This window comes from Meriones unguiculatus, chromosome 15 (assembly GCF_030254825.1).
Source record: "Meriones unguiculatus strain TT.TT164.6M chromosome 15, Bangor_MerUng_6.1, whole genome shotgun sequence".
Taxonomy (NCBI): domain Eukaryota; kingdom Metazoa; phylum Chordata; class Mammalia; order Rodentia; family Muridae; genus Meriones; species Meriones unguiculatus.
Window position 1 is genome coordinate 60,985,460 of NC_083362.1, and position 27,492 is coordinate 61,012,951.

Here is a 27,492-nt window from a genome sequence, read left to right on the forward strand (position 1 = left end):
GGCTGGAGGCTTGCCGGAAACAGACAGAGAGCATGCTTCTACTGAAACCTCTGAGCTGGGTCCTCAGATTGGCCTATGTCAGCTAAGGGAGTGACTAAAGAGCCTGATTTCCCAATTCGCAGCCCAGCTCTTCCCCTTTCTAAACGGCCCTTGGGCTAGTTCCTGTCCTGCCTCCTAGGGGAGTTGTGTAGACGGCTTGAGACAGCCCACATGCAGCTCAACATGAGGCTCCTGGCTCCTGCTCCATTCCCATGTGGCAGCTCAACGTTGTCCTCATCCCAGGAGCTTCCAGACACTAGATATTGCACCATTAAGGACTCAGTCTCAGACCTTGAAAGAGTTTGAGGCCAGTTCATAGACACAGATCAGGAACACATTGCAATCTATGCTAACTTCAGTCAGCCCTCCACGTCTGTGGGTTCTGCATCTGTAGACTCAACCAACCGCACATACAAAATATTTAGAAAAAAAAATTGTTGCATTGGTCCTGAACAATGTGGGTTCTTTTACCCTCAATGTTCCCTAAACAAGGAAGTATAATAACTACTTACAAAGCATTGACTCTATGTGGGATATTAAAGCAGTTTAAAAGGGACTTAAGCTATGTGGGAGGGTATTGGTTATATGCAAATCCCACACCATGTTATAGAAAAGTCTTGGGTACCCAGGCATTTGAACACCCTCTTGAGGTCCTGGAGCCAACTCCCCTAGTATCAAGGGATGAGTCTAGGCCACAGAGAAGGCTGAGGGGAAATAGGAGCACAGAGAAGGCTTCCCTGCTCCTGCTATGCTGAGGATCAGATCCAGGGCCACACTTTCTAGACAAGTGCTCTACCAATGAGCTACCTCCCCATCAGGCAAGGCTTCTTGAGAGAAGTCACTTGAGTGAGCATTAGTCAGCTCAAGATTCCATCACCATTTTTACAAACCAGGAATTCTTGCTCCCCTTTTACAGATGAGAATACAGAAAGACAAAATCAAGTACAGGAGAAAAGGTGAACAAAGGTGGAGGAATTTAGGGGAGAACAAGACCAACCCAGGTGAAGGCAGGAGATGCCGCTGGCCAGGCAGGGAGGGGAAGAGCAGAGACACCTTCTGATCTCAGCTCAGATTTGTGGATTATCTCAGTTCTAATGACTTTCCCGGTAGGAGGCCTGGCAATCCCATAAGAAACAAATATGTTGTCACAGGGCTTTGTCCTCTCCTATGTCCCAGATCAGTGACCAGATGCTGATATGGGACTTCTCTACAGGTGAGATTCTCCAGAGGAGAACAGCTGCAGGCACTAGACACCAGAGGAACCAGCTGTCTGCATGATGCAATGAGAGAGGTCTGCCCACCTGACCTCCCTACCCCCTTGCAGCATGGCGATCTTCCCACCTTTCTGGAAGAGAAGAAAGAGGATCTCAGGAGCCTCCGTTGTTCCCAGAGCATTTGGGAAGCAGAAAGGGAGGAATTTCTGCTAGACCAGAAGGAGGGAGACCCAAAGACAGGGCAGTTCCTGCCACATTCAACAGCCAGCAGCCAGCAACAGAGAGATGGTGCTAAGGAGGCCCAGCAAGAGGTGACAAGAATCATAGATGAAGGCAAAGGAAGTCTGCCAGGGACAGAAGGTCAGAGAACCACAAAAGGGATCCAGGAAAAGGCAACAGATTGGGACCATGACCAAGGGCTGCTAGCCCTCAGCCTGCACGGAAGAGCAGAAGACACTAAGCTAGGAACCACGCAGGGGTGGGATCAGCCTTGTGTTCTGGGGCAGACCTGGGTCCTGCAATGTCTGGGAACAAAGAAAGGCTCCACCCCAGAGAAGCCACAAGAGTGGACCAGAGTCACCAGTGCGAGCATGCAGGGGGATCAAGCAGAAGTGCCCTTGCAGCAGGAGGTGATCAAGGTACAAGGTCTATTGTCTCCTCTCTAGCCTGATTGGCAGCTAGGTGTCTGCAGACCATTCCAGCCCACTGACTAGTGTAAGGGGTTGTCTGCTTGTGGAAAGGCCTTCTGTGACCCAGGCTGGCTTTGGATTTGCTGTGTAGCCAGGATGCCTTTGAATTTCTCCAGCCTCTGACCTCCAGATCCTGGGATTATTTGTATATATCATCACACAGAGCTCTAAAAGCCAGTTTTGGCTTACCTTCTCAGAGTTACTATTTGGAGATGTCCTTTGACAGTCACGTATTCTTTAGCTCACAGAGTGTACCTTTCCTGTGAGTGCTTCCCATGAGGCCTACTTCACTCATCAATACTTCCTGCCTAGCCATGCCAACATTTGAGTTTGGGACCACATCCCAGCAAGTCTTTTGGGAAGTCACAAAGTTTGGGTTCCCTTACCATCACAGAGGTCTCCCAGTGTCTAAGCTATGTTGCTATACCCTCAGCTAGTTTTGACATGCTTTCCCAGAAGTCCCCCAAGATGGATCCCAAGATGCCCCTCAGGCTCCTTTCTAGCCAGAGTCTTTCAGGTTCATGAACTTGGCAATGGTAACCCCACGCTCACCCAGCAACCAGAGGCATGGCTGTAGCCTCATAAGGAAGTTCAACAGATGAACCCAGAGCTGGGGTTTCTGCCTTCCTCTTTTAATTCTTCCTTTCCCATCTTGTCCCCAGGACCCCAAGTACAAGCTCCAGCTGGAAGAGGAACAGGTTCAATGCCAGGAGCAGCTGCCGAGGGCACAGAAAGGAGAGCTGCAGGTGCTCCAGGAGCAGCTCAGCAGGTAACCTTGGTAACACCAGCAGGGCTAGGGCTCCAGGACTCCTTGGTATCTCAGTGTATCCAGCTTGTGCTGGGAACAACCCCAGGATACTGAGGCCAGTGCCATCCTAGGTATCTTTCCTGATGCCATGAAGCCCACGGTTCTTCCCCTCCTCAGCCCCTACCCCAAGGATCCTAGAAGACGCCGAGCACTCTGTCCCTAAGCAGCTCCCATGCTTGGATCGACTCCTGCTGCCTCTTCTGGGTGCAATGCTGCCTTTTTAATCTGCTCTGGCTCCACCATGCCTCCAAATCTATCTCCCTCACACAGCGATTAAAGATGGGATTCCACTCTGCAGCCCATTCTCTCTTGGAACTTATGACAATTCTCCTGCCTCAAGCTCCTGAGTTCTGGGGTTACAGGGTAAACCACTAGGCCTTCCTTTGCCCCTCATTTTGTTGTTGTTGTTATTCCCTGTTACACAACCTTTTTGACTTTCCCCCTGGCGGGACATAGTTCACCCAATGTCATCTTGTTAGCAGGGAAGACCTGAAAGCCAAGCCCTGCTGCTGATGCCACAACAGTGTGCTTTCTTGTCGTTTTGTGTCTTTTATTATTTAGTCGCCTAATGCAGCTCAAACTGATCTGCAAATTTTTTTGTCTCTGTCTCTTGGAGCTAAGACTGCTGTCCCGTACCGCCATGCCTGGATCCCTCAGCCAGTTTTGTTTTGTTATTTAGCTCAGGCTAGCCTGAAACTTGCTGAGTCACTGGGGATGGCCTTAAGCTTCTGATCCTCCTGGCATATACCACTGTGCCCAGTTTCTGTGGTACCAAGGGTCAAGCATAAGGCTTTGTGCTAGGCAAGCACTCTACCAACAAAGTTACATCCCCAACCCAGTTTTTGGGGTTTTTTGTTTTGTTTTGTTTTTTTTAACACAGTCTAATATATCAACAGAAGGTTGGTTCCAGCACCCCAAGTGAAACTGAAACCCATGGCTGCTCAAGTGCTTTGCATAAAGGTGGTGCAGGGTCTGCAGAGGACCACTGCACAGCCGCCCCTGTGCTGTGTGAACCTCCCTAACTTGATCTAATGCTGTGACAATAGTTGTACTACTGCATAGTATAAGGAACCATGAGAAGAAAAAAGCATCTGCACATGTTCAAGACACACAATGAAGAGGTTTTTTTGTTTTTTTGTTTGTTTGTTTGTTTGTTTTTGTCTCCCAGATAGTTTTGGTTCGTGGTTGCTTAAGACCAGAGACACAGATGCAGAGAACTGGCTGTATTCCACTCTCTGTGTCTACGGAACAGCTCCACGTTCCCTTCTTTTCCTTGACTTCAAGGCCCCAAAGGCATATCTGTCACAACCCTTTCTGTTTTAAAAGTCTCATCCATGCAAAGATCTTCCTGAGTCTGCCTCTGGTCTTCATGAGCCCAGGGTCTGTGTGCTCCCTCTGTCTCTAGAGGACACTATGATACCTTCTCCAAGCCAGATCAGGGAACAGTCTCACCCTCATCACAGGCTGAGACTCTATGATTCATACTGAATCACTGGGCAGTTTGTGTCTGTCTTTTGAACAGTTGGGGCAAACCTGGGAACCCAAACCCCAACCCAAGGCCCCTTCAACTCCACCCAGTACTCACCACCCAAGTTGCTGCTGTGACCAGCAAATATTCCCATGACTCTGATCCTAAATGGAAATGGGGTCCTTGGCCATGCAAGAGCCTCTGTGGCTTCAAGAAAAGTTGGTGGGAGAAGCCAAGAGGCTCCAGAGAGATGTCCCAGCATCAAATTTCTTCCTGTATCTGGGGACACTGCCTCACAGACCCCTGTCACCCTGGCACCTGTCGCTCAGTCATTCCCAAACACTTTGGACATCCCATTCTAAACCCAAATATTCTCGTGGGCAAAACACAAAAGCCCTGCCTTCATGTAGCTCACAGCACAGGGGAGGCATTGAGCAGGATCCGCAAGTAGAATACAGAGCAGTGGGTTGGAGAGGGCATGTTGTTGTTATTATTATCATCTATTTATTCATTTGTGCATAGGTGTAGAGGATGCGTGCACATGAGTGTGAATACGGTTACGCATGTGCTGTGGCGTACATGTGGAGGTCAGAATCAGTTCTCTCCTTCAGCATGTGGGTCCCAGGGACAAAACTAAGGGTGTCACTCCTGGAAGCAAGTGCCTTTACCTGCAAAGCTATCTCTTCGGCCCCTGGAGTACAGTTCTAAGGAGAAAAAAAAATAGGGCAAGAGAATGAGAAGTGGCCAGTGTGAGGCTTTTGAGAGAGAGGGTAGCATGGCCAGTGTGAGGTTTTTGAGAGGGTAGCATGGCCAGTGTGAGGCTTTTGAGAGGGTAGCATGGCCACTGCAGGCCTCTCAGAAGCTGCAGTGTTTACATAAAGACCCAAGGGAAGTAAGGAGCCAGCCTTTTGGACACCAGCTAGAAAGATGTTCCAGGCAGGGGGCAGGACAGGAACAAAGGTTCTGAGGTGGGAAATTACACACGAGGTTCAAGGAGAACCTTGGGAGCCATTCTGGCCCCAGTTGGGTGAGGGAGGAAAGGTCTGGTGAACAATGGGGACAGCTTAGAGAGAGCTTGGGACATCATCAAAATAAGAAGGGAGAGTTATAGAGTCCAAGCAAAGAAAGGGTATATATATATATATATATATATATATATATATATATATGCTTAATCCACAAGTTTTTAGTATATTGATAGAGTTGTGTAACCGTAGCACAGTCAATTTTTGGACATTGGCGTTATCTCTAAAAAACCCCTGTGCCCATTAGCAGTCATTCCCCAATTTACTTTCAGTTCATAGACTTGACTGGTCCAGGCTGACCATATTTTAAAGGGCCCATGGTACAAGACCAGAGGTTTCTTTCCTCAGCCCACTGGGACCAAAATGGCCACCATCATGTTCCTGGAGCCTGCTATGCCTGGTCCCACCTTAAGGCCTTCCATCCTGTTCTTTCCTCTGTGTGCTTCCTCTTTCCTTTGAGTCTTTATGCAAACACCAGCAGCTCCTAGAAGGCCTTCTTTCCAGAAAGCTTTTTGGTAGACAGATGTCCTAGTTAGGGTTTCTATTGCTGTGATTAAACACCATGACCGAAAGAAACTTGAGGAGGACAGGGATTATTTCAGCTTACTGTTCCACAGCTGGTGCATTATTAAGGGAAGTCAGAACAGGAACTGGAAGCCAGCACTGATGCAGAGGCCATGGAGGAGTGCTGCTTTCCAACTTGCTCACTCATGGTTTGCTCAGCTGTTTTCTTTTCTTTTTCTCCTCCCCACCTCCTTTTTGAGACAGAGTTTCTTTGTGTAACCCTGGCTGGCCTAGAACTCACTCTGTAGACCAGGCTGGCTGCCTGGTATCTGCCCCAAGTGCTGGGATTAAAGTTGTGTGCCACTTCCGCTGGGCTCAGGCTGCTTTCTTATACCATCCAGGACCACCTGCCCAGGGATGGCACCACCCACAGTGATCTGGGCCCTGCCACATCTATTATCAATCAAGAAAAGACCCTACACACTGGCTTACAGGCCAGTTTTATGGAGGCATTCTCTCAATTAAGATTTCTTCTTCCCATATGATCATAGCTTGTGTCAAGTTAACATAAAAACTAGCAAAGCTGGGCTTGATGGTGCACACCTGTAATCCCAGACCTCAGAAAGTCAGAGGCAGGTGGATCTCTGTGAGTTCGAGGCCAGCCCGGCCTACAAAGTAAGTCCAGGACAGTCAGGGCTGTTACACAAAGAAACCCTGTCTTGACCCTCCCCACCCCACCCCCCAAAAAAACTAGCCACCACAACAGGGTGAGCAGATGTATTTAGCCTGGTGACAGAGGAGGTACAGCTGTTGATATGTGGGTACATTTTGAAGCCGGACTAACTGAGAGACAGGCTGTGGGTCTGAGGGAAAGAGTTAAGAACAACCATTCTCAGGGGTAGGGAATGTTGGCATGGACAGAGAGCTTTGTACCTGTAAAGTCTGGGATACCTGTCAGACTCCCAGGTCGGGCTGTTGGGCGAGAAGTTAGGTGACCTCGGTGTTAGTAGCAAGCCGTGTCAGCTGGAGTAGCATCTCCCCAGGCTAGGAAGCAAGCTCTGCCCAGACCCAGGAGCCAAGCACTGACACCATCAGTGGGCAGAGGGGCCATGGGCATCCAGTCACTGGCAGGTGTTCACCACCAACCAGTCCAAAGTCCACAGGAACATTCTCTCTATGAGCAAGAGAACTAAATGAGGAAAGTGTTCACTAGCACCCTCTACAGGGGAACTGAGGGTTAGCAACTAAGAAAAGTCCAGACGGCCCTGTTAAGAGCCTTTCATGGATCTTCTCAAAGATGTGTTTTTGGTGATATTTGAAGGTGTACCCAGATTTTAGTCTTGGGGCCTGCTAAATGGATATACTTTAAAAATCAATAGTTCAAGAGCAGGAGGTGAAGTGGCTCAATTGGTTGAGTGCCTGCCTGGCATGTGCAAGGCCCTGGATTTGATTTGTGGACTTGCTAGCCTCTACCCAACCCTGGCTGGCTGGTACACACTACCAACCAAGCCATGGAGTGAGAAGCTGCTTGGGCCGTTTCATTTTAAATTTAGTAAGCTTCTTGGAACCTTGTAGCAAACCACTAACAACAACAAGAAGAGGCAAGAATAGAGCTGAGGCAGTTCCAAACCCAGAGACAGAAACTTAGGAAAGCCACATGTTTTCTCCTATTGCTCTTTAAATTAAAAAGACGATGTAACATACCTTCTAAAAATACTCTAAAGTAAGATACAGCCACCCCAAGTCCTCTGTTGCCCCCCTGTTCCCAGCTGGTCATGGTGTTCCCAGCCTAGATTCCTAGGCCTTTGCACTCCTTCCAGGACAGGCCTCCCATAAATGAACCTTTCCAGAGAGTTATAATTTAAAGTGGCAATGTTAAAAGGAAGGGAGGGTAAAAAGGAAGGAGAAAAGGATGGAGAGGAGGAAAAACGGAGAGGAAAATGGAAGGCAGGAAGGAGGGAGAGAAAAGTATAAGCAGGGCCTGTTACAGGAAGACTCAAAGTTAGGCCCTGTGTCTATTTCTCCACAGTTGCTGAATCTATCTATAGGTGCTCACATTGGTGTATGGTGTACATGATGTGTTTGTGTGTGTGTGTGTGTGTTGTATGGTGGTAGCAGGTTTTTGTAGTATATGCGATGCGTGGTTCATATGGTGTATAATGAATATGTGTTACATGCCTCTGTATGTGTGTGGTATGTAGATACTGTCCCTATACGTAGACTTTGGCTTCTCCAGGGATTCCCATCACAGGTCCTGAGCCTTCCTCCTCAAAACCGAGTCTCCTCCTGTTCCCAGGTGTCAGACAGAAAGAGCCCAGTTGCAAGCGATGCTGGAACACAGGCAGCAGGAGACTGAGAGGAGAAACGCCATGTATGAGAAGGAGCTCGAAGTGCAGAGGGACCTGATCCAGGCCATGAAAAGGAGGGTGCTGGAACTGATTCAGTAAGAATGGGGCTGGGAGCGGTGCACTAGGGTGGAAAGGAGGGATGAATGGTAAGGACTGTGCAGGCCAGGCTCAAAGGCTACTCCAAATCAACTCTAGACCTTTCCATCTGTGAACTTGCTTCCTTCTGTTAGTGACCTCATACTGTCACTGATTACACATCACATATTACAGAGGAGGAAACTGAGGGTCAGAGGCCACTAAAGACAGACAGCATTTAAACCACAGACTCCTCTGGCAATGATGTTTGCTCTCAATTCAAGAACTGCCCTCTGTCTCCCATTATGGTTAGAAGAGATCCCCATCTCTTCTAGCTCACAAGTAGAGGAGGGATTGAAAGAAGGAAGGGGAAACGTAGAATACCAAGAAGTGACCGCATGCCCACACCTACCTGCCTACTGGACTTCCTTAGACCTCTGTGTCTGGAGCAGCTGTTCTAGGTACCAGAGGCTGAGCTCATCAGGGTTTACTCCAAATTTCTGAGCTCGCTGAGATGGGAGAGACATGTAAATCTCACTAGCCCTTCAGTCAGGTAGAGAGATGACACACATGTGTACCTCCTCAGCCACGGACACTCACACTCATGTGCATTCCTTTCCTGCAGCTCAGGAGACCCAACACCAGTGATCTCAGATTCCATGAAGTCAAGCAGGTTGCTGGAGTCACCCAGAACTAAATTCTTTTGCTTAAAATTCTCACATTAAAGGTGAAATGAGAACAAGGTTAATGTGGAGAAAATTAACAGTTTAAGGAGGGCAGACAAAGGCACTGGCCTCATAAGACTGACATCTCAGATAGAGCCTCCCCGCCCCCAGTGCCCATTGTGGGAGGAAAGAACCAGCTCTCTAAAGCTGTCCTCTGACCACACATGTGTGTACACAATCATGCCTGTCATTCTAGCCCTGGGGAGGGGGCAGCAACAGGATTGTATGTTCTAGAGCAGCCTGCGCTATATAGGGAGACCCTGTATCAGAAAAAAAAAAAATGTTTGTTGATTTGTTTAACTCACCAAAAGGATTAGAAAATAAATATAAAGCAGGCTCTCAGAAAACAAAATAAAAGCAGGTATGAATAACAAGAGAAATCAGTGTAGGGGGGCTGGAAAGATGACTCAGTGGGCCATTTTGAGACGCTGCCTCAAAAAACAAGGTGGAAAGTAATTGAGGAAGACAGCCAGTGTCAACCTCTGGCCTTCACATGAATGAATGCACATGAGCACATGAGCACATGTACACATATCAGTCTAGGAAGGAGTCCTAACACCCTCTACAACTGGCAGAGGTTTCCAGAAAGAACCTAAAATTAAGTAGGTTATCAAGTAAAGCATGACAAAAATTAAAAATATGCATTTTTAAAAGTCTCTGGTGGACACCAATCTTTAGATCTCACGAAATGACAGCACTATAAACAAATGGGGGAAATTTCAATCCATATCTAGATATAGCATTGTGAAATCTCAGAGAAGCAGAGAGAGAGAGAGAATATTTTCAAGTTATCTAGAGGAAAATGTGAAATACATTAGAAAGATAGGAGACCTCTACATGTGTCAGTGGCTATGATGTAATAACTCTCAAGTTCTCAGAAAAGCCAGCTCTTGAACTAGAATTCCATGTCTAGATGAGCCATAAATTAAATGACGAAGAGGAAGGTGAAATCAGACAGGGCTCAGAAGGTTCAACTCCTCCACAGCCTTTCTTAAGAAGTTAGTTGAGGATGTGCTCCAGAAAAAACAAGGAAGTAAGACAAGAAAGGAGAAGATGTAATTCAGGGAGCAGAGTTCCACCTAGGAGAAAGAAAAGGGTATCCCTAAGATGGCGCCCAGGTAGAAAGGTTGGGAGAATACTAGCTTTGATGAGGGTTTCGGGGGTAGTCAGGCACAGTGGTGCATGCCTGCAACCCCAGAACAAGGAAGGCTGAGGCAGGAAAATCACACGTTCAAAATCAGCCTGGGCTACATAGAAAGAATTAACAAGAGTAACTTGACAGAGGAACCCAGACTAGGGATGTGACCGAGTTGAGAGGAAGGAGAAGTTGGTGGGGCCAGTGACAAGTAAGATGACTCCTTCATTCTCGAGGGAGGGAGAATGTTTTCGAGCAAAGCAAGTAGGTGCATCTGTTACTCAAATATGGAAGGAATACCAAGGAGAAATGGTTGTGGAGGGGTGTTTACCTTGGTTGGTTTAGCAGTGAAAAAGGAAGGAGTAGAAGGGTGGCGATGCTTTTTATATAGTCCCTTCTGTAGAGTTTGATTTTTACTTAAACACTTCTTACTTATTAATTTTGTGTTTGTATGTACATGAATGGTGGGGGACATGCGTCAGAGGACACCTTTGTGTAGTCCATCCTCTTCGTCCACATTTATGAGGCTACCTTTACCCACTGAGCCATCTCACAAGCCCTTATTTGATTTTTTAGAAGATTTATTTATGTATATGAGTGTTTCATCCGCATGTGTGCATACAGGCAATACAAACACACCACTGAAGAGGCTAGGGAGATAGGTCAGTCAGTAAAATGCTTGCCAATCAAACATGAGGACTGGGATTCAATCTTCAAAACTCATACAATCAATCTCAGTGCTAAGAAAGCCAAGACAGACAGATCTACAGGACTCATGGACGAGCCAGCTCTAGTACTCGGTAAGCTTTAGGCCAATGTGATCTAACCCCATCTCTTCTATCACCACCTCCCCTTCTCTCTCCTTCTCTCCTCGTCTCCCCCTCCATCAGTGAGAAGGACCACCAATGGCAGAGGCTCCAGAAGCTGTCTACTGTGGCCCCAGGACACTGCGTGGGCTGCAACAAGGTCTTCAGACGCCTGTCTCGACGTTACCCTTGCAGGTAATGGAAAGGCACAGAGTCTAGGACAACCCACAGGACCAAGGGATCTGCTTGGTTTAGTTTGATTTGTTTGGTTTCTAAAGACTTTCCTTTTAACATCTATTTCAGTGTGGCAGCGGGGGTGGGGGGATGCACGCACACACACACTGTAGCACACATGTTGAAGTCAGAGGACAAGTTACAGAAGCTGAGGGTTCAGGGATGAAACTCAGGTCCCCTGGTTCAGTGGCAAGTGCCTTTACCCTCTGAGCCATCTCACCAACTGTGGTTTAGTTGGTTATTTTGAGACGGGGTCTCATGATGTACCCCAGGCTGGCCATTATGTGACCCAGGCAGAACTCAAATGTATGATCCTCCTGTTTCAATCACTCCCACACACCGACATTACAGATGTTTACTGCTATGCTAGGGGGCAGGAAATGGGTGTTTGTGAAGAGCCACTTGAGCCCGGGCCCCACCATCATCCTATCCAGCTCCTACTGCTAAGCAGAATCTTGAAAGAGCAGAGTGGGCAGGGCCATGAAGGAGGGAAGGTCTAGACGATGAAGCCTGTAACCTCCTGGAATGCACTGCTGGGCTTCTGTCTAGGGAGAGGGTACCTGCACCTCAGCACAGAAAGAACTTTTCCCTCCCTTCCAACGAATGACTACCATGAGGGAAAACCGGCAGGAGGAAAAAAAAAAAAGTCAGGAGAAGCCACCACCTGAGTGAGAGGCTCTAGAGTGAGCTCTCAAGGCTGTGGGAAAGGGGAAGCATCCCGAGCTAGCCAAAAGCTGCCCTGCCGAAGAACCAGGAGGACAGGCAGATGCTCCCCCAGAAGCAAGCCCAGGCTTCCTTGTCTCTGCTCCCCAGGCTCTGCGGAGGCCTGGTTTGCCATGCCTGCTCTGTAGACTACAAGAAGAGAGAGCGCTGCTGCCCAGCCTGTGCCCAGCGGGAAGAAATCCAGAATACCTGACCAAGCTAGCAGCCACCTCCCCAGTCTACTCCCTCCGTTCCTCTTCCTAACCCTGAACTCTGACCACTCTTTACTTCTGGAAGCTGGAGAGCTAGGGACCCCAGCACTGCTGTGCATGTGAGGGTGGGGACAGAGGGAACAACTGGCAGCCACAGATAGACCTGGTTCTGCCTTTCCTGGGTCTGGTGTGAGGAAGACATGCTATGACCTCTCTGTAAAGTCCCTTGAGGCACAGTGAGTCGTGACCATGAATAAGAACCCAGGGCCCAGCTGTTTCCTAGCCACACTCCCCTTCCCCCACCACCCACAAGAGGTGCAGCCTAAGTACCCTGGGCACTTGAGGACCTCCCCTCCAATCTGCTTCAGGGATCACTGTCTCGTTTCATTTTATTGCATGTTGACATGTAATAAGCATCGCATAAGTTTGCTGAGTTTTTGACTTTAATATACATCTGTAAAGACGTAGGCATCAGACCCAAAGCTTCTTCACCATCCTCCAGCCCCAGCCTCCATGAGGAGGCAACCACTGACCCTGCCTGATGTCACCGGGAAGCATAGGCACTTTCTAGAAATGTGTGGAAATGAAATTGTGCAGCTCACTATTGCAGCTATGCCTCTACGCAGAATAATTGGTTTGCGATTTATCTGCGTATTACTCTCATTTCTATCGTGTATTTTTGTGTGTGTATTATGCATGCGGCAGCACTCATGATTCATGCAGGGCCAGAGGACAACTTGTTGTAACTAGTTGCTTCCTTCCACCATGTGGGTCCCAAGATTCAGACTTGCATCAGCAGACTTAGCAATAAGTACCTTTACCCTCTGAGCCATCTCACCAGCCCCCGGGGTTCTTTTTCTAGTATTCCACTGTCAGGATCTGTTTGCACATTTGCCTGTTGCTTCAGATTTGAGTGGCTTCCAGTCGGCAGTGGTTACCTAGAGGCTCCCGTGAGCTTCTTCGTGTGTAGTCACTGATAGAACCACACTTTTATTTCTCCTGGAGAAATCCCTAGGGATGAACTGCCTGGATAATGGGCAGGTGCAGGTCATAGTAAGTTTAACTTTTAAAATGCTGACAAATGACAGTCATCCCAGGGTATCTGTAAGGAACTGGCTTTAAGTATCCGCAAAGGTACCAAAATCCCTGCAGGTAGCCAACTCCCAAGCACTCAGGTGTATATACACATACAACCAGTGCACAGAAACACACACACTTTCATCCGATTCCAGACTACCGAACCCGCCTAATACTGTATAGATGCTATGCAAGCAGTGTTCTACTGTGTGGTTTGGGGGACAAGGACGAGAAGAAATCAGAACGTGTCCAGTGTAGACATAATTTTTCAAATACATTTTCAACCTGCCGTCTGCTGAATCGGTGAATGCAGAAGCCATGAACACAGACCCCATGGATGCAAGGGGCCAACTGTATTTTCCCAAGAGGTCTGCTCACTGTCTCACCAGCTACACGTGAGCATGCCAGCTGCTCCCCTGGATGGGGTTTGCTGGGCAGAAGAGGCATGGGTACAGGGCTGTCTATCCTCCCCTTTCTCCAAGAAGGCTTACGCAAACGGTGTTGTTTATTTACAAGGTACTAACGGCAGCACTTCTGAGAAACCTATTATAGAGGAGACGTGGACTCGCTCTATAACAAGGCAATTAGCTGCCCTACCCAGCCCCTAGAGAACAAACACCAGACAGGCATCCGCACAGTCCCCATCCCACTCTGCAGGAGCCTCTGCAATGCTTGGGCAATACTGTGGCTCTGAGCAGAGCTTTGTGGCTCTTGGCTGCCTAGAACTGTATCCTATTGCCTTTGCATGGAGTATGAGTGTAGTAACACAAGCTTCTGCCTTGGAGCACTGGTAAGAACTTGCAAACACAAGTGATGGACAGAGGAGGCTCCCCCAAACAACTGAGGTACAGGAAGAATGCAGTACTCACAGAGTGCAGTCCTTTCTGGGCATAGGCCTGACCCATGTAAGTCTACCAGAGCCGAGTTTTTGACCTATTGGCAGGAATTGCAGCATGGATTCTGTCCTTCCTCATGAACGGATGGAAGTTGGATTAACAGTAGAAGCCACTGAGGGATGACCTGGGAAAGAACTCCCCAGGAAGGATTTGAAGGCAAGGAATGGGGAGCTTGGGCCTGCATCTGTGCCGCCTTGTTTGAGCTCCAGCCTTCAGCTCACCACTGTTTCTGCATAACCTCTACCAATCTCTTCAGCAAACTAGCTGAAAAGAAACTAGAAAGTTTTCCTATGCTTTGGGACCCTTCAAGGGAGAGTTCCACCGTGATCACCCTAGACCACCCCAGAGCCTGACCCTGCAAGGATAGCAGTCCTCTAGCAGTGGCTTTAAGGACCATGCCTAGCCACAGCAGCAGCCGGCAGGGCACATGGGAGATGCCTCCAGTGAGCCTCCCGTGTCCCTGTGCATTCTGCAGAGGCTGCAGCACTGCCTGAGCACATAGGATCTGAGCTGATGTGGTCAGCATTGCCACTTATGATCTGAGCTGATGGGGTCAGCATTGTTGCCACTGAAAGAAGTTTGATGTGACTTCTTTTGTGCTGCCAGGCTGGAAAGGCTCTGAGAGGTCTGGACTGCATCACATAGTTTCTTCAGTCTGTGGGATGTTCTCACGTCCATCAGTTTCCCCCCAAACTTTGTTGATTTAGCAGTGTTCACACACACACACACACACACACACATGCATGAGCCACCCTTGACACTTATCACACTGTGATTTATTTGAGAAGACAGAAACAAACTCACACCTGAAACCCCTGCTTTCAAGATACAAATGGATAAAGAGCCAGGTAGTTGATTATAAAACCTGGACCGTACACGAAAGCCAAAAGGAGAATTTGATCAGAGGGCTAAAGAATAGCCCAAGGAAAGAGAGTGCACACCAAGGCTCCCAGTGAAACAGAGTAACCCCTAGGGATCTGTATGGGGTTCTCAGAGGTTGAATTTAGGAGCTCAAGGTATAGCCAGATGTAAGAGGGGTCAACCACAAGGGTATCAAGTATCCACATCAGGATTGACTTCATCTGAGACTTCCTTAAAGGCTTTTAAGAAGAAAGTGAAGTGGGCCTGTTTACATTTTAGGAAGATCTTTCTAGCATCGGAGTGTATGGTGGGTTCAAGGAGAAGATTTGAGGCAGCCCTCACATAGGGTACAAGGAGATAGAAGAGAAAGAGGAGGAGGAGCTGAGTATCATTCTGCATGGTTCATTAGAGACTTGTTTGGTTCTGTGCACAGTAGGTATTCTCATACGAATGGTGGAACTAAGACCCAGTGTGATCAAATTGCTTGCTGTATGGGTTCATGACCTGCAAGTGAATTCTAACTCAGCCAGCCCAGCTCTGGAACCCACAACCATTGCATAACTACTGATGTAGTTCAGGAGAGAAAGGATGAAGTGTTGCCTAACACTGCCCGTGAAGGTGGTATAGAGAAGACAGGCAAGAGAGGAGAGGAAGAGCTGGGGTGGGGTAAGGGTGGGGGAGGGTGAGATGAGGGGCATGCATGTCTCCAGCTGGAGGGGGGGGCAGAGGAGCAGCTGACAGAACTGGCAGGAGGAAAAACTGGCAGGAGTGAGTGTGGTAGATCTAGAGGTTCTTCATTTGTGGTTGTGACCCCTTTGGGGGTCAACAAATATCCTGCATAATCAGACATTTACATTATGATTCACAACAGCAGAAAAATTAGCTATTCCGTAGCAATAAAAATAATTGTACGGTTGGGGGTCACCACAACGTGAGGAACTGTAATAAAGGGTCGAGGCTTTAGGAAGGTTGAGAAAGAACCACTGCTCCAGAGTGTCGTCCATATTGAGTTTGTAGCATCTGGGGAGCTTTAGGGAGACTGTAGGTGATCATTACATACGATGGTAGGGCTTGGGAAAGAAGCTGAGAATGAAAGGTGCTAAAGATACTGACCAGCTAAAGATAGTGACCAGTCCTAGCTGAAGCCACAGAGGCATGCGGACTCACCGTGGAGAGCTGGTAATAAATAAATAAATAAATAAATAAATAAATAAATTTAAAAAAAAACCTCAAGGAACAACCATCTATGACAAACTTTAAGTGGCAAACGACACCCAGAGAAAGTAGGAGTAAATGCAAAAAGAACAAGAACTCGATGATGTGGAAATCAGAGATGATAAGAAGTGAACAGTCACTTTAACCATAAAGTTCAAAAGCGTACAGTAGAGACTGTGGCGTAGAGGCTCTGACTTCTGTCTCAGCATCAAAATAAACGGGACTGCTGAGACATGGTAAAAAGCACTTTCGGCCAAGCCTGACAACCTGGGTTCCATCCCCAGAACACACCCAGTGGAAGAAGAAAATCAACGCCCACCGCTTGTCCTCTGACTTCCATACATGTGCTGTGTGACATGCGTGCGCCTCTCACACAAAATAAATAAATGGAAAATAACTTAAAGAAACAAAAAGCACAGCAAGCTGAGGGAAATATTTTAACACAACTGGTAAGTGTTAAAATATTATACTCCCAGGTTATGTAGAGTTCCCGCAGGTCAATGACAAAGCAATGATAATCCAATGCAAAAGGGAAATAAAATAAGTAATTCACAAAAGGAAGCTACAAGTAGAGCACACGCAGTTTTAGGAAAAGAGACTCGTCCCTACCAGCAAACAATTAAGGGGATAGAGATACAGCCCATGGTTAAGAGAGCATACCATCCATCCTTCCAGAGGATCTGAGTTCGAGTCCCAGAACCCAGGTCAGGTGGCTCACAACCTCCTGTCACTCCAGCTCTAGGGAACTCTAGGGGGTTCCAATACTGCTGGCCTTGGTGGGCACCCATTCCTGGGCAGACACAAACACACATACGCATAACTAAAATGAAATAACAAATCATTTAACAAGTAGAAAATGCAGATTAAGGAATGAAGTATCATTCCATTGCACCCGACTGGGAAACAGTTGCTCATATGCAGTGTCCATGGTGAATGAATATAGGGGGCTTTTAATGCATAGAAAACTGACACAGTTTTTTTTTTTAGGCAATTAGCAGTATTGATGAAAATTTAGTCATGGGGTGGCAGCAGCCCTAAAACCCAGCACGCAGGAGGCAGAGGCAGGCAGGTGAATCTCTGAGTTCAAGGCCAGCCAGGGAGAGTTGCAGGAAAGCCAAGGCTACATCTAGAAACCCTGTCTTGAAAAACAAAAAGAAAATCAAGCCAGGTGTGGTGGTGTACACTTGCAATGCCAGCATTGGGGGAGGCAAAAGCGGGCGGATCTCTGTGAGTTCCGGGCCAGCCTGATCTACAAAGTGAGTCCAGGATAGCCAAGGCTACACAAAGAAGCCCTGTCTCGAAAAACCAAAAGAAAAAGGAAAAATGTGCATGAGTATTACCCAAAAAAATTATACTTTTTGCATAAACACTTATATAAGCTCCCAAAGAGACCTACATCCAACATGTAAGAATCTAAATATTTATCTATAAGTTATCCAGAAAGTAATAATTCTTCACACCGTGAACTAGTACAGTCACCGAAAAGACAAGATGGGCCCATATATGCCGACATAGGATATATCCATGATACATTGTTAAGGTACAAGACAATACAACTAATAAAATATTTTTTTTCATTGAGGAAAGAAGGGAAGAAGAAAAACACTTGTATTTACGTGGGGGGGGGGAATCTGGAGAGATGTATACACAAAGATATACGTTGTGTGGCTCAGTGGTTAAGAACACTTGTTCTCGGAAACGAACAAACAAACCTGACACAATTCCGAGCACCTATAGGGTGGCTCACAAACATCTGGAATTCCAGTTCCAGGGGATCCAACCACCCTCTTTGTCCCTCAACGGCTCCAGGAAGACATGCACGCGGTACGCCTGCATACACACAGGCAAAACACTTACATATTTGAAATTTTAAAAAGTCTAAAAGAGTTTCGAAGATGCACGCCATGAGCATGCTACGCCAGAAACAAACAAGTTTGTATCTTTGTACCATGTTAGAATTTATGGAATAATAATAAATTCGCAAGGTACAGTGGTTTACATGGCAGTAACTCGCCAGATAACCCAACCTACTCTAGAAATCTGGCTTAGAAGAGTGTGGGTTCTCTAATTTTAATTACGGATGCTGACTCTTAGGATGTAGCACACAGCACACAGTAAATGTACATATGTGTGTATATGTAGTTTAGGAAAGGAACACAAATTAAAGAGGCCAGTGCAGAGTGTAAGCAGCTTTAGAGGTGGGCTGAAAGAGATGCACATAGAATATGTGAGCTAAGGAACCCGGGCCAGCTGCAGAGTTGTTGCTGTAGAGATCAGGTCTCAGGAGAGCCCTGGTTGACTATGAAGAGATAGAGTTGAGTCTAGCTGCAAGGTGACAGAAGTGAGTCAGAGCAGGAACAGCTCCAGACGTTGAGAAGTGGGCGTGGGGTCAGACAAGCCAACAGATGAACGAGCAAATAGCAGTCAGCAGGCTGCGTCAATAGCAAGGGGCCTAGCCACTGAGCTGAAGACCCAGGGATAAGTCCAGACGTCCCTGTCAGTGCTTGACATACCCAGAGTGTCACGTGGAGCCGTGGCGTCTCAGGACAGGAGTCTACCACTTTAGCAGGCCCAGGTGAGGGAGCGCCAACCTTCCCTCCGTCGAGCAGGTCAGATAAGTTCTTGCATCTGGTTTCCTTGATCCGATTTTAATATGCCCAAGTGTCTCTACGGTCAGTTCACTCCTAATAAATGTGTAGGATAACACCCTTTTTATTCCCAGGAATAATATTTAAAATAAATAAATAAATAAAAAGGCCCTTTATCAATCTGTGCTGCATGGGTGATGCCAGACAGATGGTAGTACTTGAGGGTCCACACAGGGGTGCGGAATGATCTTCTAACCTCAAAATGGAGTCAAAAGCGCTTCTTAGGGCAAAAGATGTCTCAGGGCAAAGCACAGCTTTTTCAACCCATTGGGTTTGTTTTGTTTTGTTTTGTTTTTGGTTTGGTTGGTTTGGTTTGGCTTTTGGGTTTGTTTGTTTGTTTGTACAATATAAAGTACCTTAGAGTAGGGTGTGGTCTGATCTCAACAATGTGGATAATGGTTATCATGGGGAAAGATTCAAGTGAAGAGAACCTTCTAGGTCCTATGTATATGTTTTTGTACTGCTTGTCTCATTTTCAGCCTGTTCACCTTGCGATACTATTTTGCTAATATGAAAACAAGTCCACTGAAGAAAAAAGGTTGCCAGCCTTACCCCTCAGCCCAGACATCTCTGTTCACCTTCGCAGAGTGAGCAGAGGGAAGGAAGCCCTTGGTAGCTTATTTGTGGAGCAGCAAATGAGAGGCAAAGAGGTGCAGAGAGCAACTGTGGGAACTGGGCAGAACAGGGGTAAAGGGTTCTGAGACAAAGGGAGGACTAAGTTCAGGCTGAAGGGAAAGAGCCAGTTGTGGTGACAGAAGGCAGATCCTTAAGAAGAGAGAAGGGAGTGGGTCCCCCAGCCAGGGCAGGGCTTCACCAAGAAACGGAAATGCCAGTTCTCCTGCTGACCCTGAGAGGAAGGAAGAAAGTGTAAATGCAAGCTCAGCCAAGTCCACAAGCAGGATCTGGGGTGCCCACATCTGCCTTGTTAAAAAGGAGGCATAGGCCGGGAAAGAAGCTGACCTCTACCTTCAGATTGGCAGGCTCCTCTAAAAGCCATCAGAAGGCATGAAAATCCCAAGAGCTCACCTCAGAATCGCCAGGTGGAACCTTAGCCTGAAGTAGAAGAGACCAGCCGATCCTCTGTAGGACACCTCCCTTGGGGGTGGAACATTTGGTCCCAAGGGCCTCCAGGACTTCCTCATCAGTAGCCCAGGTCAGAAGTTTCCCCATCACAGCTGCCTCACTTTCTGCCAGTCCAACAGCCTGGCTGCTTCCCAGCCTTGAGTCACAGAGGATTGGGGCCCCGTCCACTCAGCAGCATTGTGGAGCGACTGCAGGTAGGAGAGCTGATTCATGTCTGACTGGGGAGTGTTTTCCTGGTAGAAGGGACCCGAGAACTCTGCCTCTCCAGGAGCCCTGGGAATTGGCATTTTGCAGAACCTTAGACCTGGAGTCTGCATCTTCCGTCATCTGGTGCTCTATCAAAGTCCTTTTTACAATAGGCGCGCTCCGTGTCTGCACTGCCTCATATGGAAGCCTCTGATCACCTGTGGCCACTGAGCTTTTGAAATGTAGTAACAACAGCCAATTAATTAAAAAATAATAATTTTTGTGCATGTATATCGGTGTGCCATGAAATACATGTAGAGGTCAGAGGTCAGCTTTGTGGAATCAGTTCTTCACATGGGTTCTGGGGATCCAACCTGGGACATCTGATGAGCGGCAAGTGCTTTTGCTGGCAGAACCATCTCCCCAGCTTCCAATGAAGTAAATTCTATTCTATCCTAGTTACTTTTTCATTTGGAGGGCTAAATGGACTATAGCTGCAATTCTGGACAGGAAAGACCTGGAACAATCTAGTGTCTTCAGAAGAGCTCCAAGACCCAGAAAGAGATGTGCTCTTACCTGACCCTTGAGAGCAGGACCAAGATTAGAACTTTTAAAAAACAAAACAGCAGGGCAGTGGTGGCACAAAGCTTTAATCCCAGCACTCAGGAGGCAAAGGCAGGCAGATCTCTGTTAGTCTGAGGCCAGCCTGATCTACAGAGCAAATTTCAGGACAGCCAAACCAAGACAGAGAAACCCTGTCTCAAAATAAATAAATAAATAAATAAATAAATAGAATTTTGAATCAAGGTTTCATGTAGCCTAACCTGGGCTAAATAGTAAGCAGATAAATAAATAAATAAATAAATAAATAAATAAATAGCAGAAGTGGACCATTGAGAAATGTCCACTCTGTGCTCCTTTCCACATCAATGGTATTTGATTGTCTGGGACAAAGTGGTACCTCTGGAGCTAGCATCCTGCTCCTGATGGTATTTGACAAAAAAAAAAAAAAAAAAAAAAAAAAAAAATGCAAAAACCATTTAAGAACAGATTTTAAAATCCACTTAAATATGTTTACAGACCAGTTCATCTGTGTCATGCAAGGTAAATTGCTTAACCTCCTGGAACTTGGTTTTCTCATCCAGAACATGCTGACTTCATAGACTGGGGTGGGGGTTGAAAGGCAAAATAAGTGGTTAAAAGTTAAAAAGCCCTTTTTCCTGTGAAGCTGCGAGCCAGCCAGTCATCCAGATATGACTAATATGACGGCCGTTATCCAGGTCAGAGCACTAGCTACTGATGAGTTGTGTGTGTGTGCACATATGCATGTGTGTGCATATGTGTGCATGTGTGTGTGAGTACTTTAGCACCCAGTACTATTGCATTCTTGCCCAGCAGGGGAAAGAGACCAAATAAATACTAAGGAACTCAACCGATCCTTTCCCTAGGGGAGACCACTCAGCGAATGTGCCCCCAGCGTGTGTGCACTAGACTCTGGGATACAGGCTAAGGAGAGATGGCAGGATTTCAACAGGGTCCCCTGGGCATGCTTGGAGGGGAGCGGATAATGGATCGCTGTGACTTTCTCAGGAATCCTTTCATTTGTAATCACTAGCAAAGGAGACAAGATATATCCCTGGTAGCCAGTTTTCAAAACGTGTCAATACTGGGTTGGGGGTTGCACTTTTATCAAAAGGCTGTTTTCAAAGGCAAGGGTGTTGGCTCCTGGGGTGGGTCTTTGATGCCACGGAACTGAAATCCTCAACTTGATGCCAAGTCTATGAGCCAAGACAGCTCAGCAACACCCAAAGCTGGACATGTGGTCCGCACAGATGGCTGGGAGAAAAACAAAAGACAAGAGATGACAGGTTGGCGTCCCACAGGGCGAAGCTGCTCAGAGGTATGCAGCAAGGGAGAAGAGTCTGGGTGCTTTTGACGAGTTTAGGGGAGAGGGGGAACCAAGCAGTGTCCATCCAGTCCAGCTAGGAGAGTGGCTGGAAGTGCCAGGATCTCAGTGTTCAGCTCTGCTGCCTGCTTGAGCTGGCCCACTTGATCCAGAAAGAGCCAAAGGCAAGGGGCGGCTGAACAGCAAGAGAGCACCACCTCGGGTGGTGGGGCAGCAGCTGGAGGAGGGAGAGTCAGACCCTCAGCTGCAGGAGCCAGTGGCTTGGAGATCATAGCAAGCAAAAGGGAGATGTGGTGCTGAACAAACCCCTTCCCCACTGAGACCTGGAAAGACAGGCTCATGGGATCACTTCCCAATAGGCACTCTCTAAATCCATAAGATGACTCCATCTGTGGGCACTGGGCTGGGAAGTCATATTTCAAACACCGAAAGCATCCCACACCCTCGGGAGCTCCTCCCCTGCTTGAGCAATGCAATCCACCCACCCCTTACTTCCTCTAGAGGCTTCTCACTGCCACTGCTCTTTATGGGTCACGGAGCTTAGGTGTCCCACAGGTGAAAAGTCAGCATCCCGGTGAGTCTGGAGCACCCCCTACCACTACCTAGAATTTCTCTCTCTGTCCCCTGACACCCAGCATGACCATGAGTTGTCCCCCATCCCCTGGCTGGATCCCTAAACATCAGGCCTCTTTACCACATAGGGAGGACTTCCGATCCCCTTCCTGTACCTACCAAGAACTACTTGAAGCCCAGCCCCTAACCTCAGCCTACTGTCTTCCTGAGCCTGCCTATCCTCCTTGCCTGGACTACACATGGGTCTGGAAATGTGCCAGGCACTGACGACTCCATCCCTGAAGCCCTTACGGACTGTAAGAGAATGAGAACTGGGGTCACAGTCCAATGATTTGGTTATCGCTGTTGAAAAGATTAACTTTAATATGTGGGGGCCTGAAAATTTCCCACCTGCCTGTGCTTCACTAATTTATCTCAGCCATGGAGCTACTGGGCTAATGTGCATTTCAAGTAGCTGGTACCTCCATTCAATCCAGGAGTTCCTACTGCATCATGGAGGATGTGACAGGGCACTCCATTGAAGATGGTCACAGACTGGCTGCTGAGCCTCTCTGGGTCTCATCACCCCACCAGCAAACAGGAGCTGATCATACCACTTGTGACGGCAATCTTGCACAAAGCAGATCCCAGCTGTCATCTTCCATTCTTTCCTCTGTCCCTTCGGCCACCCGCGCATCCCTTTCAGAGATTAGTTCATTAGAACACAAACACCAACCCTTGTCCCTCCACCATGGCTGTGCATCAGTAGTCCCTCCTGGTCCTCACCTCTGAGAGTCCACCTTCCATCCTGCCCTTGCTGCTCACAGCCCTGCATTTTACCTGGCTTTCAAGATCTATCTAATTACCAAACTCAGGTGGTCAAGCTTGGGGAGCAAGCACTTTTACCCAACAAGCCATTTCCCCAACCTTGTTGTCTTGATTTTGGATTTTATTGCTGTTGTTGTTGTTGTTGTTGTTTTGGATGGGATCTCATACAGGCTAGGCTACACTTGAACTTATTTTGTAGCCAAAGATGACCTTAAATTCCCGATCTTCCTTCCTCCATGTCCAGTATACTGAGTGCTGGGATTGCAGGCATGTGCCATCACACCTCATTTATTCAGATCTGGAAATCCTATCTAGGACTTTGTGTGTGTCAGACAAGCCCCACATCCAGGGCATTTTTGGTATTCTTTTTTAAATTGTTTTTTTTTTATTATTTATAAACATGGGTGCTTCCCTTGCAAGTATGTAATGCATTCCATGTGTATACCTGGTACCTGAGGAAGCCAGAAGAGGACATCTGATGGTATGGAACTAGAGTTACAGGTAGTTGTTAGCTGCCAGGTGTGTGCTGAAAACCAAACCTGAGTCCTCTGCAAGAGCAGACAGTGTCCTTAACCACTGAGCCATCTCTCCAGCCCCATTTTTGTTATTCTCATTATTATTGCTTTAATATTTGTATTTTGTTTGTAATACTGTATTCTCCAGTTAACCTTTTTAATGTTTTATTAGTATGTTTCAGTTATGCATAATAATGAGTTTAATTATAACATTTTCATATATATATATATAAAATGTGTATTTGCACATCTTTGGCTACATAGCAAGTTTGAGGCCAACCAAGACCCTATTTCAAAAAAAAAAATGTCTTGAAAAAAACTGTAGTATTTATTCTCCCAAATATTTTGTTTATTATTTGTAACTGTTTTGTCTCAGGTGCTTGCTGCTGTCATTTACAAGTTTGAAGGAAATAATGCTTTTCTTCTAATATGCAAACCAACGCAACAAGTCTCCCATCCCAGTTGCTTGGGTGGATAGACAAGAATCAGGGTGATTTTGCTATGTAGTAAAATCTTTCCTCTTTCCTCTATTGACAGGATTAAGTTTGCTTCAAAAATGGGAGAAATCAAGGTGAATAATTTCAGCCTCGAAGATTTCTTCAGCGGAGATTTTGACAGTTACAATTATAGCTCTGATATGCCCCCTATTCTACTTGATGCTGCCCCATGCCACCCAGAGAGCCTAGAGATCAACAGATACGCTGTGGTTATAATATACGTCCTGGTGACCCTGCTGAGCCTTCTGGGAAATTCTCTGGTGATGCTAGTCATCTTATACAACCGGAGAACCTGCTCTGTCACGGATGTCTACCTGCTGAACCTAGCCATCGCCGACCTTTTCTTTGCCCTGACCTTGCCTGTTTGGGCTGCGGCTAAGGTAACGGGATGGATTTTTGGCTCATCCCTGTGCAAGATATTCTCATTCCTGAAGGAAGTTACCTTCTACAGCAGCGTTCTGCTACTGGCCTGCATCAGCATGGACCGATACCTGGCCATCGTCCACGCCACAAGTACAATAATCCAGAAGAGACATTTGGTCAAGTTTGTGTGCCTGACCATGTGGATACTGTCAGTATTTGTGTCCCTGCCCTACTTAATTCTACGTAATCCTGTTAAGGCAAACTCTTATATCCTAGTCTGCTATGAGGATGCAGGTAACAACACAACCAGCGTGAGGGTGGTTTTGCGCTTCCTGCCTCAGACCGTCGGTTTCCTCCTGCCGCTGCTGATCATGCTGTTCTGCTACGGGTTCACACTGCGCACGCTCTTTAAGGCCCGCATGGGGCAGAAGCACCACCGGGCCATGCGAGTCATCTTCGCGGTCGTGCTCGTCTTCCTGCTCTGCTGGCTGCCCTACAACCTGGTCCTTTTCACAGACACCCTCATGAGAACCAAAAAGATCACGGAGACCTGTGAGCGCCGAAATGAGATTGACAGGGCCTTGGATGCTACCGAGATTCTTGGCTTCCTCCACAGCTGCCTTAACCCCATCATTTATGCCTTTATTGGCCAGAAATTTCGCCATGGACTCCTCAAGATCATGGCTACTTATGGCCTTGTCAGCAAGGAGTTCTTAGCCAAGGAAAGGCCTTCTTTTGTTGGTTCTTCTTCGGGGAACACCTCCACGACCCTCTAAGACTGTTCACCTCAACTATGGCCCCTCAGGGTTCCTTCTTCTCCTTCAGCATGACTCATGCCCACGAACTGTGGTAATTGAATTGATGCCTGCCCTCCCCCCCCCCACTACCACCACAGTTACAGGGAGACAGAGGCCACATTCTTACCAGAGCCCCGACTGCAGATTTTAGAACCTTTTCTCTGGCTGTTCATTCTCTTCCACATTGGTATGCCTACTGACAGAGTTGGTCCATCCTAACACCAGACCCCAAACACTCTTTTCTAAGAAGCACAAATTAAAATTACAGTGAGATACTGCCTCCTAACAAGTCAGCAAAAGGAAGGGGTGGAGGAGAGAAAATAGCAAGTGTCATCGAGGAAGTAGAGAAAGGGAACTTTTCACCTTACTGGTAGACGTGTACCATAGCAGCCCATGCACAGAGAGACATAGCATAGCAGTTTTCCTTAAAGCATTGAATATAGAATTACCACACAATCCAGCAAGTGCATCTTTAAGTGAGGGTGCCAAAAAGAACTGAAAGCAAGAGCTCAGACATTTGCCTGCCAAGGCTCACAGCAGCATTACCCAGAAGAGACAAAGGTCAGAGCAGCTAAAGTGATGACCAGCAAATGAATGGATAATTTAAACATGGTGCATGCACAGAAAGGAAGACCATCCAAGGAGAAGGACAAACAGACTAATCCATGTCGCCACATGAGTGGGCCTTGAAGCCATGCTTTCAAGTGGAATAAAGCAAGACCACAAAGGACAAACCCTGTATGGTTACACTTAGGAAGCACCAAGAAAAATCTAATAGTGACGCCTGGAAGCTGGATGAGGAAGGGCAGAGAGTCAGTGTTTAATGACACAGTCCAGTTTGGGATGATGGAAGAGTCCTGAGGGTGGACCCTGAACGCTGTGCAATAGTGTGAAAGTGCTCATTGCCATTTGCATTAAAGGCTGTTGAAATGAGGGCTAGGGTTGTCCACTGGCAGGGCGCTTAGTTACTATTTCTGAGGACTCGGGCTAAAACCCTAGCACCTCCACAAACAAAATAAAACAAAAAGAAAGCTAAAATGGTAATTTTTGCTATGTATGTTTTACCTCAGTTTATGAAAAAAAAATCTAAGTCCAAAAACAGTACTTTAACCACTGAACCATTGCGGAATTGTCTACCTTTTAATTTCTTATAAAGTATGATCATTAAATGTATTTTTAAAAAATATATAAACCACTTGTAGTTGGGTATTTATTTCAGTACTTCCAAGCAGACGCTGGGCAGAAGCCCTGAGTGAGAATTTGTGTTGTTTTAATTGTTTTTTTTAAACATTATCTCTCTCTGTCTCTCTCTCTCTTTCTCTCTCTCTCTCTCTCTCTCTCTCTCTCTCTGTGTGTGTGTGTGTGTTAACACACATGTGTAGGTCAGAGGACAACGTGTCAGAATCTGTTGTCTCCTTCCATCATATGGCTCCCAGGGTTCAACTCAGGTCAGCAACCTTAGTGGCAAGGGTCCTTATGGGCTGAGCCATTTCACTGTCCCTCTGAGTGAGGAGATGAACACAGAGCCCTGCCTGTCTGCCCACTTCATGCCCAGCCAAACCCCCTTTCTCGGAACATGGATCACTGGAAGAAATGTGTGCTGGTGTTCCCTGGATGAAACAGCACTTGAAAGCATCAGGCACAGGCTTAGAAGGCATGGAGGGTCACCAGTTCACCTGCTCAGCTCCTCGGAGGAGCGGGGAGGCCAGGAGCCTGCAGAAGCTTCAGCCGAGGTTCCCATTGGCAGCTCTCCCCTTCCCAGCATCCACCCTTGTTCAAAGTGTGGCAAGCAGGCACTAGTTCAGAGTGGAGACGTGATTTGTAACCTGTCAGAGAAGACAAAGAATTTGAATCATTCTTGTTTTTGCAGGGCAGGGCGGGTGTGAGTCTGGGTTGGGTTGGGTTGGGTTTGAGACAGTCTTCAGGTATCCCAGGTTGGCCTGAAACTTGCTCTATAACTGGGGATGAACTTGATCAAAAGATCCTCCTGCCTCCACTTCCCAAATGCTGGGATTACAGATGTGCACCGCCACACCACATCCGATTATATGGTCCTGGCGTTGAACCCGGGACTTTGTGCATGC

General features: G+C 47.2%; 1 protein-coding gene across 6 annotated transcripts in view; it reads left to right on the forward strand.

The window, feature by feature from the left end:
* Positions 1 to 26,600, forward strand: part of LOC110566457 (C-X-C chemokine receptor type 2-like) — a 34,610-nt gene extending 8,010 nt beyond the window's left edge. Inside the window, exons 9-13 of one of the 6 annotated variants that reach the window (XM_021664322.2) lie at positions 1,253 to 1,891; positions 2,605 to 2,711; positions 8,044 to 8,190; positions 10,921 to 11,031; positions 11,884 to 12,723. In XM_021664322.2, the coding sequence (XP_021519997.1) occupies positions 1,253 to 1,891; positions 2,605 to 2,711; positions 8,044 to 8,190; positions 10,921 to 11,031; positions 11,884 to 11,986 (1,107 nt within the window). In that variant the 3' untranslated portion in view covers positions 11,987 to 12,723. Of the gene's footprint in view, positions 1 to 1,252; positions 1,892 to 2,604; positions 2,712 to 8,043; positions 8,191 to 10,920; positions 11,032 to 11,883; positions 12,724 to 18,518; positions 18,643 to 19,618; positions 19,959 to 20,004; positions 20,095 to 22,368; positions 22,431 to 24,288 lie in introns of those variants that run through there. The other 5 variants (XM_021664307.2, XM_021664345.2, XM_021664331.2 and 2 more) reach the window with 5 other exon arrangements.
* Positions 26,601 to 27,492: the final 892 nt, after the last annotated feature.